Here is a 16,878-nt window from a genome sequence, read left to right as displayed (position 1 = left end):
TGTTCAGCTTTGTTGCCCCCACTCCATGTTAATGGGGTTCATTTTTCAGCTACAAGAGTTGGTCTTTTTATCAACTCTTGTTGCATTTTGAGTTTCAGTCACCCAGCTCTTTTAGGTCTATGGGATGGTTATTTCTCTTAGTGTGACACATAGGTCTTTGAGATCTCATTTCAAAGCGTAAGGTCACAGAGCCCTGAAGTACATAAATAGAGACCCTGCTTCATTAATCAGTATCCTGGGGGGCTTATAAATGGGCTCGTGGTGTCCATGTGAGCCCTTTTCTGGAATGAGGGTCCACAGCTTTCATTCGATTTTCAAAGGGCTCCTTCTCCAAAAGAAGAGCCATGGCTAAGGCATAAACTCCTTGTCTTCAGATGAGGAAAATGAGGCCCAAAGGGGAGACCTGACACACACACACCCGCCCAACACACACACACACACACAAGGCCATGTGGCTAGTTCTGGGGAGATCCTGAGCTTCCTGACTCTTATTACAGTGCTCTTAACCACTGCCTTCTTTCTTAGGACCTGGGTGGGCACTTTGCGGTGAGGTCTGCTCACCTCCTTGAAGCAGGGGCGGGGTCTTACTCGAGTGTGGGCTCTGGGGGTGGCATCTGGCCTGGGGCTCCCTTGCCTAGGATGTTTCCTCCCTGGCTCCATGCCTGAAGTTCCACGGAGCTGCCACCGGGCGCAGTGGTGCCCGGGCTGGTGGCACATTTAGGAATTCTGGACTTGGGCCAGCCTCACCACCCCATCCCGTCCCAGCAAAGACCAGATTCTGAAATGGTCTGTCTTTATTATGTCAACAGAAAACAAAATTCCCCCAAGTGTAAATAGGAGAAATGTGCTGGTTAAGTTACTAATCATTATCTTATTATTAACAAAATAAAGCACTATCTATGTTTACAGTCATAAAAAAAAGAAACAGCCTGGAGAGAAGTTGGTTCGGGGAAGTAGAAGGGGAGAAGATGGGGGAACGGACACAGACTCCACATCTGTCCCTGTAGGATTTGGGGTTCCCTTCCCACCTTGCCCCAGGGCTGTTCTGGATCTTTGGAGTCAGGTGCCAACGGGATTTGATTTTCCTAGGGAAAGACCTTGTGAAAGGGATCAGGAGCTGAGGCAAGTTACGGGTGTAGAGTGGGGGAGGGGAGGGGGGGTGTAGAGTGGGGGAGGGGAGGGGAGCGGGCAGGTGTAGGGGCAGAGCTGGGTGGGAGAGGATGAAGCCTTCCAAGGACAGGGTGGGGGTGGGGAGCTCCCATCCCCTGCTCAGGACAGAGGAGTGGAGACCAGCTGCACAAGAGCCCCCTCTCCAGGGCTTCTGTCACTTACAGAAGGGGGCACCATCAGTCCTCCTGCCCCCACTCCTGGCACTCAGGTTGGGACCAGGGGCTGGGGCACCATGACAGAGCCCCTTGGAAGCTGAGCACATTCCCATGCTGCTGGGAGCTAAAAATGGCTCCATGGGAACTGACATGCAGAGTCAGGGAGGGAGTGAAGGGGCAGGCAGGGGAGGTCAGGATGGCTGGGGAGCCCAGGGCAGACCAGGGGCTTACAGACACCCAGCAGGCGTTAAAGGGGCAAGGGCAGACACGGAGAAAGGGAGAGACACAAAAAAAGGCCCTGCAGAGAAACAAGGACAGAGAAATGCACCAAGGACACACAGAACCTGAGACACCCAGACTGACAAAGAGGTAGCAATTTGGGGACAAAGAGAAGCACAGAAAGAGCCCCCCGGAGAAGCAAGAATGGCATCAAGAGACACACCCACAGGAAGTCAGCGACAGTGCCTGGCACTCAATAAATACCTTGTGCAATGAAAGAACAGATGAAAACATGTGCACTTGCGCACATGGGTACACATACACACACACATACACACACACACACACCAGCCAGAGGCACGAAAGGCTTGGCAGAAGATAGAGACATGGAGGAGAGCCAGACCTCTTTGCACAAAGTACAAAGCGATCCTCGTGGTAGAGGAGCGATCTGGGGTACTGTGGTGGGGCGGTGCGTGTTGGTCCCATGGTGGCTGGTCCAGCCAGGACAAGAATGGAAACAAAGCATGTGGCCCCAGGAGAACAGGTCTGTAGCTGCCATACCCCTGGGGTGGATAGACCTGCAGGAGGGGAGGGTCATACAGTGTCCCCTGGCCACGAGCCCCAAGGGCCACCACGGAGCTCAGCCAGCCCAGCCCATCACCGCCATGCAGGACCCACTCGGGCCATCAGATCCTCAGGTGTGCCCACAGGTGTGGTGGGGAGGGGGCATCTCCCATCATGAATGTATCTACAAATGCACAGCTGTGCCCATCTCCCAGGCATGCGCAAGTCCAAGTACCAACGCAGTCCGGGTGGGGTTGCTGTGCCTGCTGGCGTGGGGCCCGGTCTTCCCCATGGAGGAGGGCCAGGCCCACGTAGCCGGGATCAGTCTGTGAGTACCACCAGCTCCCCGTCGCTCTTCTCCTCGGCCTCTGAGTCCTCATCCTCGCTGTACCGGTACATCTCGCCATCAGCCACCGAGTGCCTGTCCTCTGTGCCCTCGCCCTCCTCCCTGAGGCTGCAGGTGTTGACGATGACAGGCATGTTTGGGTCCAGGCTGCGGGGCACATAGTGCTCCACCAGGGGCTGTGCCAGGGGCACGCCTGCCACCCGAGGGTACAGGACATCTGAGGGGCTCATCTGCACCTGGCTGGCCTGCGGGCTGCGGGACAGAAGAAAGGCATGGTTACAGATGCACCCGCACTTCAACCCCGACCCTGCTCTCCTCCGGTCCTCCGCAGGGCGTGCCCTCCGAGCTCCCACCCTTTTGGCTCCAAGACACATACACCCGGCTCCCTGGCTGCTTTCTGATGGCAAATTCACTGTCAGCTACAAACCCAAACACACACGTGCAGCCCCAGGGCCACGGGTCCAGACATTCCCAGAGGATCGTGTGTAAATCCAGTTTTGGGAAACTGTATATTTCATATGCCCCAGGGAGCTTCCTATTTAAAGAAACCCACTAGGATGCTTGTTTTGGTCAACTCCGGAATCCTCTGTATGATTATTAGTACCTTGATTTTTAGTACCCCTGAATTTTTATTGAGTTTGTCAAGGGGACCCACGGATACATTTCTCCAGATACCCACTAGTCCCCTGTCAGTCACAAATCTATATCCTGATCCACCAGGGACTCACCATGGTCACAGTCACCACTACAGTCACACACACATAATGACCACACAAACGTATGCCCACACATGCGTGCACACACACAGCTCCCCTGGAATCCCACTAAGGCCACACGCTAATCCCTGCCACTCACAAGAGCTGCGTGCACGCGCGCACACACACACACACACACACACACACACACACACACACACAGTCTCAGGCGCTGGGGAGGCCTGCTCACGGGGTCGTGTAGCTCTGGCGGGCATCCTGGCGCCGGGTCCTCATCAGAGCCTTGTACTCGCCCACCCGCAGCCGCTTGCCCTCCACGATGCAGGTGCGCTTGGGCCGTGGCTTGTACTTGTAGTCAGGATACTTCTCCAGGTGCTGCCGGCTCAGCCTTGCCTGCTCCTCGTAGTAAGGCTGCTTCTCCTGGTTGGTCATGGACTTCCAGCGGGAGCCTGGCCCAGCCCCCAGGGGCAGGCAGTCAGCTGGGCTCTGCTGACACCCCCAGCCCCCTGCAGATCCTGGAGGCCCCGAGAAGGTTTTGGTCCCCAGATATATGCGCAAGCACCTATACACAGCAAGGGCCTGGCCCAGTGTGGGTGCTCCATAGATACTGAGCGAATGAATGAGGTTGGCATGTATAAGGATATCCAATTGCTACCTTAAGACACAGCACCCACCCACATACCAAACTCCACAGCGACTCTGGGAGGCCTCTGCATGTTTTGCATAAACAAAAGAGTAGCCACCCAGGCCCCCAACAATCCCCAGAGGCTCCCTGCTGAGGACAAAATACCTGGTGTCTCAGTTGACAAGAGACCTGAACTGGAGGAGCTGAGGTTTGAGAACAATTGCCCTCTTCTAGCTCCAGCAGCCCTGCCCCACATTTCTCCTTGGCCTCCAAAGAAGACATATAATTTCAAAGACCTTTCTACTGAGAGCCCAAGAATACCAGTCTCTCCTGTCTCCTGCCAGAGCCAGCTCCAAGGGTCTGGGCAAACAGGGAAACAAGTTAGGGAGAGATGGGGTCGGGGAGCTAAAGAACGTACACACACACTCTCTTCTGCCTGAGTTCTTCGGTGCAGGTGCTATCAGAAGAGCCCTACAATGGTACCGGACTCCAGGACCCAGCTGTCCCACATCCTGCCTGCCTCCCACGCGCCATCAGATTCCACTGGAGTTCACCACGGCGTAGACCATCACCCAGAAAGCCCCAGGTAGACCCAGCTGACTCCTGCAACTAGATCCTGCTGACTATGGCTCCTGGAGCCCCTAGAGCCCCCCGAGACCCCCCCCCCCACTGTCCCTTACCAAGGATCTTGCTGATGCTGGAATTGTGCATGTCTGGGAAGGCCTGGAGGATCTTCCTCCTCTCATCCTTGGCCCACACCATGAAGGCATTCATGGGCCTCTTGATGTGGCTGCTGTTCCGGGACTCAGGGAAGTGGCGGGAGCCTGGGAAGCAGGGGAGGAGTCAGCCAGGCAGGGCAGCCAGTGTGGGGTAAGGAAGAGTCCTCCAGGGCTGGCAGAAAAAAAATCCCCTACTTGACCACCAGAGGGCGCCAGGAGGCTCCCACAGGGCCAGGGATGGCCAGGAGTAAGTAAGTAAGGGGCCCAGAGACAGACAAGGGACAGATACGTAAGGGGACTCCACAGACAGACTAAGGGAGAGAAGCGATTGGAGACAGACACAACCCGACCCACCCTGGCCCTGGTGGGAAGCAGAGGTGGGCCCTCCTGCCCATCAGCCCAGTACCCAGAGCCCTCACCGTCCACGTCACAGCCCAGCATGGCTTCTTCCAGTGGGTGCACACAGCTCTCCTCCAGCCGCTCCTTGGCTGGGGATGTGTCCAGGCTAATGAGGTCCTGGGTAGACAGGGCAACGTGTACATCAGCCCCCTCTGCAGCACCCCGCTCCCCTCCCCCGCTCTTCCCTTTGGTAGCCTCAGACACTGTGTCTTCCACCCCTGCCCACCCAGGTGCAGGGTAGTGGGAGCCCATACCTTACGGAAGGAGGTGTTGGGGGGACTTTCTAAGGCTCCACTGTGACCGTGCAGCAGCTGTCTGGCATCCTGGATGGCTTTGGTGACAGCATCCCCTTCACCAAGGAAGCCTATGGGACAGGGGAAGAAAAGGAAGGGAAAGGAGGGGCTATTGAGGGAGGTACACCCAGTTCATGTCTTGCCACCCTGGGGTGGTGCTCCCTCTTCCCCTCTGTTGCACTGCACATCCCCAAGGGGGCGCCATTTACACTGGAGTCCTGGTGACAGTAGACTGGAAATGAGAATGGCCTGAATCCCTGATTCAGGTGCCCAATCAGATACAGTGGGGAGAGCAGGAAGGGGATCTTCTTCCGGGACACTGAGTGCTGGAACTAAAAGGGGCCAAAGAGAGCAAGTCTAACCCCTTGTTTTATAAAAACTGTAACCCACAGAGCGGAAGGGACACGCTCAGGGTCATATCCTGCCCTCTTAGCTCTCTCCTAGAAGAGGGCTGAAGGGAAAGGTGTAGGGGCGGCTTACCCAAAGGCAGGCTGGGGGGGCTGGCCTGCAGGTCCCGTGTGGGGGCCCCACGGCTGGGAGGACGGGGTCCACAGTTGCTCATCTTCAGGCTCGGGGAGCTGGAGGCATTAGGCAGCTCGGGGGCCTTGGGCTTGGCCGTGAGGTTTAGGGGTTGGGAGGGCTCCTGAGGGAGATCCAGAGGGTTAGAGACACCAAAGGACACCTCCACGGAGGGACTGCGGGGACACAGGGTGACAGAGGAGACAAGCAGACAGGAAAGGAAGACAGAAGAAGCAGGAGAACAAGAACAAAGGACCCCATGGTCCCCTAGGTGGGCAGCCAGCCACCACAGGTGAGGGCGGGAGCCCCGGCCAGTGGGCGGGGGCAGTACCTGTAGGGCGTGGTGGGCAGACAAGGCCCCAGGCCTCTTCACCACTGGGGCAGCGGGGCTGTGCAGCAGCTGCAGCGGATACTCCACTACGGAAAAGGCGGCAAGGAGAAAAGTCCTGGATGAGCACAGAACAGCAGACGCCCTGCTTGACGAGGTCCCGGCAGCACAGAGCGGGCAGAGGCTCGGAGCTGGCCCAGCTGGCTTCCAACCACTGCCCTCCCAGCCCCAAAGCACTGCTGAGGACCTCCTGTGCCCTCGTCCCCCACTGCCCGGCACACTGATCAGCATCTTCACCCTGTTCCTGCCCTTCCCAACCCACTGACCGTGGAGTTCCCACCCGATGGTGAAACGAGATCAGGTACACCATCCACTCTTTCTACGGGTCCTTGTGTTTTGTACCTACTACGTGCAGGGTACAAAAGCAGCTGCCTGGTTTGTAGCCGGCCTCATGCGCATCATCTCAACGTAATCCCTAGTATGTAGCATATAATAGGTGCTCAATACATCATCCCATTGTATGGATAATGAAGACTGGGAGAAGTTACATGGGTGCCCATAGAGTTACTGAATGGGAGCACTGAGATCTGAGATCTGAACTCTGAACCCAGCCGCATCCTCTAGACCTTTCCCCCCTACATGCACTCTCTCTCCGCTACCTAGCTGGCTTCATTCTCCCTCAAGGAGGACCAGCATCCCTGACTTGCCAACTGAGGTGGAGAGATAAGCCATGTAGACAAACACTGACCACATGGCTGGCGGTGATACGGGCTGCATGGGTGGCATGCCAGAGAACTCTGTTCAGCTGGGGTGACTGGAGCAGGCTTCCTGGGGGGAGGGGAGGCGTGAGCGGGCATGGCAGGCGGGCAGGTGGGAAAGCGGGAGGTGGGAAATGAGGCTGGCACTCGATGGGCAAGCGGGGCTCGGGGCCTGTGAAGGCTGAGCCCGGGAGTTTGGACCCTATGCTATAGGCACCCGGGCACCACCTAAGGCTTGTGACCTGGGAGAGGCGTTGCTCATACTCAGCCGAGGCGGGGGTGGGGGGGGGTAGCGGGGGCGGGGGGGAGGTGGTGGCGCATCTGGCAGCCACAGGATTCCTGCTTACTAGGATCCAGGAGCAAACAAAGCAGGGAGCAGCCTAGCCAGTCCAGGTCTTCCACAACTTATTTCCTGCCCCCTGCCCCCCTTGTCCAGCAAGGGTGTGGCCCCCTCCCCACAACTAGGCCGCTGCCCTCCTCACCCCTGCAGCTCGGCTCTATGGACACCTGTAGGTGCAATGGTTTTGTGCAACCTGTCCTCCCCCTTCACCCCTCCCCATTCCCAGTCCCCACTCCTCCACCCCAAATTAGAAACTGCCTTCAAAGTAGGGCCTGACTTTCTCAGTCCTTTGTGTTTTCCCTTCCCCCACCCAGGAGTCAGTGGTGCTGGTCCATGAACTGTGCCCACGGCCCAAAGCCCTTGCTGGTGGACCCGTAGGAATTCACCCAGCTAGATTTCCCCTGCCTTCTCTCTCACATGGAACAGGGAGCATTGACCAAAGGGAGTTGACTTAAAACTCTTTCCCCTCCTGGATCAATTATGGGCAGCATCTCTGCCCTGTCCCCAGGACCTCTCATAAGGAATCAATGATCGTAGCCTAATAATTCCATCTCTGCCTCCATCCCACGGTCACTGCCCTAGTCCAGACTGTCATCCCCCATCTCTAGAATCCCCTCAGCAGCCCCTACCCCGTCTTACCTCCAGTTGGTACCCCTCTGTTCCCCACCACCCACAGCCAGTGTGACAACACATCCTCTGCTGAAATGTTCCCGTGCATCCCACATTCTACAAAATAAATCCCAAAGTCCGTGCTCAGCCCCGACTGCCCTCCCCAGGTATATCCCACTAGCTGCCATGTGCTCCCCTCAACTCCAACACCCCCTTGGGCTTTCTGCCTCAGGATCCAGGCCCCTTCCCTCCACCCTCAGCTCCCAGCTTCACCCTCACAAGTCTACTCCCCCAGCACCCAAGCGAGCACCACCTCCTTAAGAAGCCTTCCCAGATTCCCCAGCTGTTGGTATCCTTCTGTCTCCCTCCCCAGACCGTAAATTCCTTGAGCTCAAAGTCCACATTTTATCACCCTCGTGGCTGCCCAACAACCAGTCAGCACCTGACGCTTGTTGCTGCTCTATCTGTGGTCACTGAGCCTCAGTGACAGGGCAGAAGGCAGCAGTGCCACTGTCAGGGCAGAGCAACAGCATGAATTTGGGAGATGGATAAATCTCAGTCAACATTCAAAACATTAATATTCTGGTACAGGAAATGTCCCACAGAACTGGGGGGCTAGACCTAGATAGGCAACATCCTCTTATGTCTGGATAGCACTTTATGGTTTTCAGTGTGCTATTTGTTTTCATTCTCCCAGTGAAACTCAGAAAGAAGGGATTATTCTTTGACTAGACAGATCCCAAAGTGAGGCCCAGAAAGGCCACACTGCACATTAATGGATGAGAGTGGTTCCTGGGCTCCTTCCCTGACCTCAGGTCAACCCTCCCCTCCCACACTCACCTGGCTTGCAGGGAATGGGCTGAATGGGCAAAGCCAGCTGGGAGTCGGGGGTGACAGGCAGAGGTTGGTGGCTTGGGGGGAAGGCTGGAATCATGACGTAAGGCATGTTGATCTGCTGAGGGCAAAGAAACCCTGTGTGAGTCCCTGGGGGACCCAACCAGCTACCCAGCTGTGGTCATCCCTGGACACAGAGGGTGGACCTGGGGATGAGAGACACAGGCCTGGGGCAGGGACAGTTTTCAAAAGGATCCATCTGACCCTATGCCCCCTTTGTGGGCCTCTGTCTTCCTGCCCTCAGGTCCCAGCTGGGAGGAAGATACTCTGGGCCCTGCCCTTGAAATAGGGGACAAAAACAGGGGAGGAGCCGCCCTCCTTAGGATCATGCCTGAGTGGTTCTGCTTAGTCCACACTCCCTGCCTTTCCCTGTCTCCAGTACCTCTCCACACTGGTGTCAACCCCTCAAGCCCCTGCTCCCCCAGAGCCCAGCCCTCCCCCCGGCTTTACCTGGATCCCAGCACCCAGCCCTCCCCCATCTTTACCTGGATCCCAGCACCCAGCCCTCCCCCATCTTTACCTGGATCCCAGCACCCAGCCCTCCCCTCTTTTTACCTGGATCTGCTGCTGAAGGAGGTTGATCTTATGCTGCTGCTGAATCAGCTGTTGCTGCTGCTTGGCGATCTGGCAGAAGGAAAGAGTAGGTGATGGGAACACGCACCTTAGGCCCCAGGATCCCACCTCCCACAAGCCTTTGCGGCCCCATCCACACCCTGCCTCCCGTGCCTAGCACAAGGACATGGAGGACAGCTGGACAGGGCAAGAAGCCGAACAGCCATCCCTCAGGATTTATTCTCCTTTTGTGGAGAGCTCACCCCTTCCTCAGAGACCAAAGATGGAGGCTAGGCAGGAAGCCGCCAGCTGCTTTTACTCAGAGCCCCGCAGCGCCGCTCCACGCCCTGTCCCCTCACAAGGGCTGATGAACCGCCAGAGGTGGGAATGCCCAGCCCCTGCCCACAGCCCCCTCCCCGCCTGCCCCCACCATGCTCCGCTCTAGGCCCTGGACCAGACCCCCATCCCTGGAAAGAAAGCCAGACACCAAGCAGGGCCTACCTGCTCCTGCTGCTGCCGGGCCAGCTCCATCTGCTGCTGCTGCTTCTCAAAGAGCATAGCAGCCATGTTCTTCTGCTCGGAGTGGGCCGTCAGGAGCTGGTCCCGCAGGGTGGACAGCTGATGGATCATGACCAGCAGCTGGAGCTCCTTCTCTGCCAGGCTCTCCTGGGTCCCTGCTCCACAGTGAAGCAACCACCATTGAGAACTTTTGTTTGTTCATCTGTTACCGGTCCATCCGTACGACACTGAGCAATCGCTCTGCCCCAGGCCCCCGTCAGGGGCTGGACCACAGAGATGACTGAGATACAGTCCTTGCCCTGGAGGGGCCTCCTCATCTTGTCACCTGACAACTAGCTGCTCTAGAAGGTCCCCACCATCACTCACCGATTCCAGGCCCTGGAAATGCTGACGGTGGGGCATCTCAGCCCTGGCCCACCTCTGGGATGTCCTCAAGTGCCCAGTGCCACTGGGTCAGGGTGGATAACTAACCCACTGGAGGGCCCAGAGTGACACGCTTAGGCTTTGGAGCAAGACAGATCTGGGTTCAAATTCCCCTTTTAATTCATCCCTCCTGGGAGCTGCTGGACAAGCTACCAACTTCTCTGCACTTTCGTTTTTTGAATATATAAATGAGCACAACGATCGACACTTCACAGGGTTGCTGGGAGGGTTAAAGGTATTGAATGTAAAGCTTAGTCCCGGATCTGGCACACGGTCCTCAGCTAGCAATGTCAGTGCTTCCTTGTCTCTAATCCAGTTCATGTCAGATGCAGCAGTTACTCCTAAGTGCCAGGATGCAGACCATGTGCATCAGAATTACTCGGGGAGCCTTTGAAAAATACAGATGCCCAGGCCCCCATCCTCTGGGGTTCTCATTCAGTAGGCGGGGGTGGAACCTGGGGATCTGCATTGGTTTAAAGATTCCTCTGGGAGTGTGATTAACCACACTGGGAAACTTATCACCCTGATGAACCTAGGCAACACTTTAATTCACTTAGTGAGGTCCTGGTGGCCTAGAATTAATTTCCAGCAGTGAAAGGGAACGTTCGGCTCATTTTATAGTGAGATCTGAGAAGTGGCTAAGACATCCCCAAGGTCTCAAGGGTCCCAGGGGATTTGATTCCCACCAGGCCTCTGCTGCATGGGAATAAGCCTAGAGCTTGGACCCCCCCGGGTGAGGGATGGTGCAGACCCCTAGGACCAGGCAGGAGCCAGAGTGGCACAGGCCAGGCGTGAGGGCACCAAGAGCCCCAGAAATTGCCCTACAGGCCTCGACTGCAGGGCCAGGCCTGGAGAAGGGAAAGGGGTTCAGACATCTGTCCCCTGCCCACCCATATGGGCCTTCACCTTTGACATCTTTGGTTTCCACACAGCTCCTTCCCAGAAACCTCTCCTTCCAGTCACTGGACAGCAGCTTCTCGATGGCCGGCACGACTGGAAGATACCAAAGGGCTAAGGAGTAACTGTCCTAACACCTCCCCACCCAGGCCCCCGTCCCTAACTAGGGCAGACGACGTCTTACCTTCTTTTAAATTTCGGTTGAAGTCCAGCTTCTCCTGGCTTCCAGAAGCAGCCTCAGAGCCTCCTGGTCTCTTGGGTTCTGGGGACCCATTGCTTTCCAGGGAGCTGCTGTCCTGTAAGACACACTGAATATCACTGTCACCCCCAAGGGAATGGGGGCAGACTGCAGTGTGGGGGGCTGAGCGCCCCGGGGATGTGTATCCTAGGGGAACTCCAGAATCTACCCAGCCCCACCCTCCAGTAGGGCCCTCCCTTCCCACCTTCCCAACCTTTGCTCTGACTTGGCTTGATAGATTTGGTGAAAAGAACAAAAGGTTTAAAGACAAGAGACCTGGGCTCAGTGATTCACAAGGTGCTTGAGCCCACGAGTCCCTGTACTTCTCTGAACCTGACCTCGGTCTTCCGAAAATGGAAATACTAATATGTCCCCTGCCATAGGATTGTTGCTGGGATCAAGGGAGATAATGCACGTGAATGAGGTTTGCCACTGCAGACTTAAGAGGCCAAAAGCCAGCTATTAATTATTACTCCCTTGTACGCACCTACCACTCCAGCCCTGCAGGTTACTCTCAAGGCCCCCACCCCACCCTCTTTAAGACACTGTCCCCCCTCTCCTCTTCTCATCTGAGTCCTCTCCATTCTTTAAGACCCAGCTTAAAGCCCTACTTATCCAGGAAGTCTTCCTCGATCACCACCCCTACCCCTTAGCCCCCTTTCACATACTCCTCCTGGCTGGATCCCTCCTCAGAGCCCTAAAACTCTCCTCATTTTCACTCATTTGGCTTTTGATTTGGTATTCCCTTTTTACATTTCTTGCATGGAATCATGGAATTTTTAAGAGCTGCAAGAATCTTCACCACTCATGTAGTTCAGCTCCTTCATTTTGAGGATGAGGAACTGTATTGTCTTTAATAGCAATTTAACTCTGGTTCGGTTAATAAGGCTGCTTTTCTCGAATCATATGAAAAAGCTAGTAGATTATCTTTAAGCCAGCCTGTGAGCATGTGTGTCCTATTTCTCAACTAGTCTTCAAGGGTAAGGACTGGTCACACACAGGTGAGCAGTTCATATCAGGTGAGTGAGGGCAGAAGTGAGTTCATGTCCCGCTCTGACAGGTAGCCTGACCCACCCACCCACCTAAGTCTTGCCCCAGAGGAGAACGCTTCTGCCTGCCCCTCTGCCCAGCTAGGCTGGTGGGTGCCTGCTCCACCCACTAGGGGGAAGGGCACAGGCATAGGAGCTACAGAGGCGGGGTGGGGACACTGACCCAGGAGCCCCTAGGAGAGTGCTGGGCACCTGGGCTGGAGCTGGTGGGTCAGCGCCATCCTGGGGGGCCCGGGCTGGATCTCCGGGCTGGGGTTCAGCTGCGGTGGCCAAGCCCTGGGGGGCCTCGTGGCAGGGCTCCTTCTTCCCCTCTGACTTGACAGTACAGTTCACCATGGTGCCAACGTCATCCAGGGCCAGCTGGGCAGAGCCGGGGCTTCTCATGGACATCCTGAGGGAGGAGGGGCAGAGGGAGGGAGGCGAGTCCTGAACCCCGAGGCAGTGACTGTTCCCCCAGCCCCAAACAGGTACACTCATGCAAAAGGCAAGCTTCCATTTGGAACTCACTGTGACAATCCGGAAAAGATTCTTGTCCCCCCCACCCACCCACCTTTTTTTTTTTTTAAACAGAAAGGTCTAGAGAAGACTGGGCCAACATTTGGTATGCCCTGCCTGTTGCAGTGCTGGAACTAGTGGGCTGATGGGTCTCCCTGAGAAGCCTAGAGATTGTCAACTGGCTCCTTCTGAGCCCAACAAAGCCAAGATCATATATACAGTACGTGTCTGTGTATGTTTGTGTATGTACGTACTTGTAATTAGTTACCAAAATTTAAAAATCAAGAGATATCCCATAAAACTCTGGATTTGAACTTCTCTTGAAGTTGGTCTGTGGCAACAATTGGCTGGAATTGAGCAGCAGTTACTCTCTATGAACAGGCCAGTTCGCCCTACTCTCCACCACTCCCTCCTACTCCCCAAAAGGGAAACCAAGTATCAACTACCCTATACACTTACTCTGTTTTCCTTAGAGTAGAAGCAAGATAAAAGTGAACTATTTGGAACAATTTCTTATATCTGTGTATCTATCTACCAAAAGTGAGGAATGAAGTAAGCTGAGAGATGAGTAGCTTTCAGAAAAATATTTTCTTATATTAGAGTCTCTCAATTAGAGTCTGGCCCCTGTGGGCCTCTGCAGTCCCGGGTGTAATATACGCAGAGACTGCATCCCCTGCCTCCTGTTGCTGACATCCCACTGCGTGGGATCACTACATAGACGAGCAGGATCCTGGGAGTAGTTTTCAGTGGTTATGTCAAGCTCAAGGTCAGAGTAGCAGTTGCCCAGAGCTCACTTGCTCACCCTCCAAAGTGACCGGGAAAAGACAGGTGGGGACACACAGCAGATTCCAAGTACGCATGGGTCTTGCCTCAGCTACTTCACTAGCTGCTGAGTGACCTTGGGCAAGTTACTTGACCTTTCCACACCTGTTTCCTCATCTGTAAAATGGGTGGTGTGAGGGCTATGAATTGATATTTACAAGGTGTTTAGAATAATGCTTTGTACTAGTAAGCACCGAAGTAGCCTTTGTTAAAGCACTGCTGGGTGGAATGCAGCACAAGGACAACAGCCTCAACATAGCTGGGGGGGTGGGCATGCGAGGCTTGTTTGAAAGACAAAGTCATGGGTCACCCACAAATCAGAAATTCTGTGGGTGAGGAGGGTATGGATCTGTTTTCACAAGCCCTCCAGGTGATTCTGAAACATACTAGTTTGAAAAGCACTGTTAAATAAAAATTTTTTAAACTTTGCTTACATGGGCATTAAATTTTTAGGAGGGGAGTGTAAGGCAAAAATTATATATAGTAAAACACATCCCTTAAATTAAACTGCAAGTGCAGTATAACATTTGTATATTACATCAACTGTATAATAAAATGTTTCTTGTAATGTATAACGAATGATGCAACGTGCCATGTACAATAGATGTATACACTGTGTACAATACATGTACAGTATTTCACATGAAATAACTTAATGTGTTTGATTTGATGCCATTCTACAGATCAGACGAGACTAAACTCTCCCTCCACTTTCAAAGGGCAGGGTGCCCTGGGGGCTGGCGTGGGACTCAGGACAGGGCACTGCAGGATGAGCAGAGGAGACATACGTCAGCCCAGGAGAAGACACCCCAGCCCAGCTCACCCTGAGGCTTTAGGGTGCAGCTCTGGGTCCCCTCCCACCACCCAGGGACCCGGAGAGCGGCCAGGAAGCAGGCGCTCGGCCCATCCGGGCACAGGGAGGGGCGCAGAGCCAGGCCCCGAGCAGGGGGGCTGGGCGTGGGGGAGGGGAAGTCGGGGAGTGGTATTATCCTGAAGCTGAGGGCAGCAATTACATAACAAACAAACCCGGGGCTCAAGCTGTGAATTAATCAAACCGCTGAAAATAAAACCTTCCTCTCAGGAACTTCAGACAAAAGAAATGAAAACAACCAGGCTGGCTGGAAAATAAAAGACAGCAGCGCTGAAATGGGGACAAAAGGAAACCAGACAATAGGGTGTTGGACAAAGGCAATAAAGCCAAAGGAAGTGTGACAGGCGAACAATGCGGGCCTGTGGGCTTCTGATCCCCGGCCGCCTCCGCGCCGCGGGCCCACACCCACCGCGCCACTGCGCCCGCCAAGCCGCCGGGTGGCCTCCTCGCTCGGGACTGGGGTCCTGAGGGCTTTCTCCTCCCGGCGGTCCCAACTTCATGGCCTTCCAGCGCCTACCTCAAAGCCTTTCTTCCCACTGCAGCCCAGAGACCCCGGAGGCAGCCGCAGGGCGCACAGTTAAGGGAGCGTCGGACACCGGGCTGGGCCCCCAGCGCCAGCCGCCCACCCAGAGCTGCGGACCCGCTGTGCATCCCCCCAGCTGAAGGCGGAGGCAGAGGAGACGATGATCTGCCCTAATGAACTCCAGGACCGCAATGCTCAGGACCGTGGCCACTTGCCACGCGGCTGCTGAGCACCTGTACCACGGCCGGTCCCAAAGCAAACGTGCTAAGTACAAACTACATCCCTACTTTGGAAGGGTTAGTACAAAAACAATGTAAAACAGCTCATTAATAACTGGTTGTTGATTACACGTTGAAATTACACTTTGGATACTGTTGGGTTACATAGAATACATTGTTAAAATTTGTTTCACCTGTTTCTTTTTGCACTTCTTAATGTAGCTACGAGAAAACATTAAAAGTATATATGTGAGGACTTCCCTGGCGGCCCAGTGGTTAAAGACTGCCTTCCAGTGCAGAGGGTGCGGGTTCAATCCCTGGTTGGGGAGCTAAGATCCCACATGCCTTGTGGCCAAAAAAACCAAAACATAAAATGGAAGCAATATTGCAACAAATTCAATAAAGGCTTTAAAACTGGTCCACATTAAAAGAAAGTCTTTAAAAAAATTATATAAGTGGCTCACATTGTATTTCTGTTGGAGCAGTGCTGCACTAAGACATCACCTCCCTTTGAGCTTGATGGCCTTTTCTACCCACACTTAACCCCCAAGAGTACTTCCACCTGGGTACTGGGATTATCTTTATTTGGGAAGCCTACCTCCTGGAGCTCCCAACAGCTCACCCTGGCTTCTGGCACAGCACCTGGTAACAAAGAAAACGGCTCCTGGTGACCAGCCAAGGTAGCGTGGAGGTGTCAGTCTGTTCACCAGGGCGTGGTACCCACCAGATAACCCTGCCAGACCCTGCTAGCAGCCCAGACAAGGGCCCTTCATTCCCACAGGTGCCTGGCTCTACTTCAGGCACTGGCACTGGCTCTCCGTTGGTCCCCTCTCTGGACCCACTGGTTTATGGAGAAGCAACAGCCCAGGCTTGATGCACAGTGCAGGTTTTTGGGTTCAACAGTCTGGATTCAAATCCATGCTTTGCCACCAGCTGACTTGTGTGACCTTGGGAAGTTAACTCTGAGCCTCCATCTCCTAATCCATATAATGGGTGTAATAATCCACGTCACAGGTGTCCATGAACATTTAATGATACAGGGTGAGCACCCACTAAGTTGTCATATAGCCCAGGATGCTCCTAGAGCCAGGTGGTTGAGAGAAAAGTCTCTGGGGTCAGATAGACCTGAGTCCATTTGAATCCCAACTCTGATTAATTAATTGCTGTGCAACGGTGGCCACGTGACGTAACCTCTCTAAACCCCAGTTTCCTCCTCAGTGAAATGGGAATAAAAACCCCCTGTACGGGGCTTCCCTGGTGGCGCAGTCGTTGAGAGTCCGCCTGCCGATGCAGGGGACGCGGGTTCGTGCCCCGGTCTAGGAAGATCCCACATGCCGCGGAGCGGCTGGGCCCGTGAGCCATGGCCGCTGAGCCTGCGCGTCCGGAGCCTGTGCTCCGCAACGGGAGAGGCCACAACAGTGAGAGGCCCACGTACCAGAGGAAAAAAAAAAAAAACCCGTATGAAGGGATGAGCCTTCCGTTTAACACTCCAGACCCTATGAGATGTGACTGTTTTACATTCCCTTGGCATCCTGAAACTTGGCCTTCAAAGTACTTTTCACAGTTGGTAATGATACCTTCACATGTTTTACTTCTGACTCGCCCTGTAGCCCGAGAACC

At 54.8% G+C, this 16,878-nt stretch overlaps 1 protein-coding gene across 1 annotated transcript; it reads right to left on the bottom strand.

Moving 5' to 3' along the window:
• Nucleotides 1-796: 796 nt before the first annotated feature.
• Nucleotides 797-15,168, bottom strand: SOX13 (SRY-box transcription factor 13; the record flags this gene model as incomplete). The annotated part of the gene is made up of 14 exons (XM_082656730.1): nucleotides 797-2,706; nucleotides 3,400-3,616; nucleotides 4,473-4,616; nucleotides 4,931-5,027; nucleotides 5,165-5,274; nucleotides 5,684-5,846; nucleotides 6,054-6,139; nucleotides 8,598-8,709; nucleotides 9,207-9,275; nucleotides 9,705-9,877; nucleotides 11,052-11,138; nucleotides 11,227-11,338; nucleotides 12,522-12,720; nucleotides 15,035-15,168. 14 exons carry the CDS (start codon nucleotides 15,166-15,168, stop codon nucleotides 2,430-2,432), a joined length of 1,980 nt encoding a protein of 659 aa, XP_082512856.1. The 3' UTR covers nucleotides 797-2,429.
• Nucleotides 15,169-16,878: the final 1,710 nt, after the last annotated feature.

This window comes from Grampus griseus (assembly GCF_964374135.1).
Source record: "Grampus griseus genome assembly, chromosome: 1".
NCBI lineage: Eukaryota > Metazoa > Chordata > Mammalia > Artiodactyla > Delphinidae > Grampus > Grampus griseus.
The sequence above is the reverse complement of the archived record's forward strand: the minus strand, read 5'-3'. Positions and strand labels throughout refer to the sequence as shown.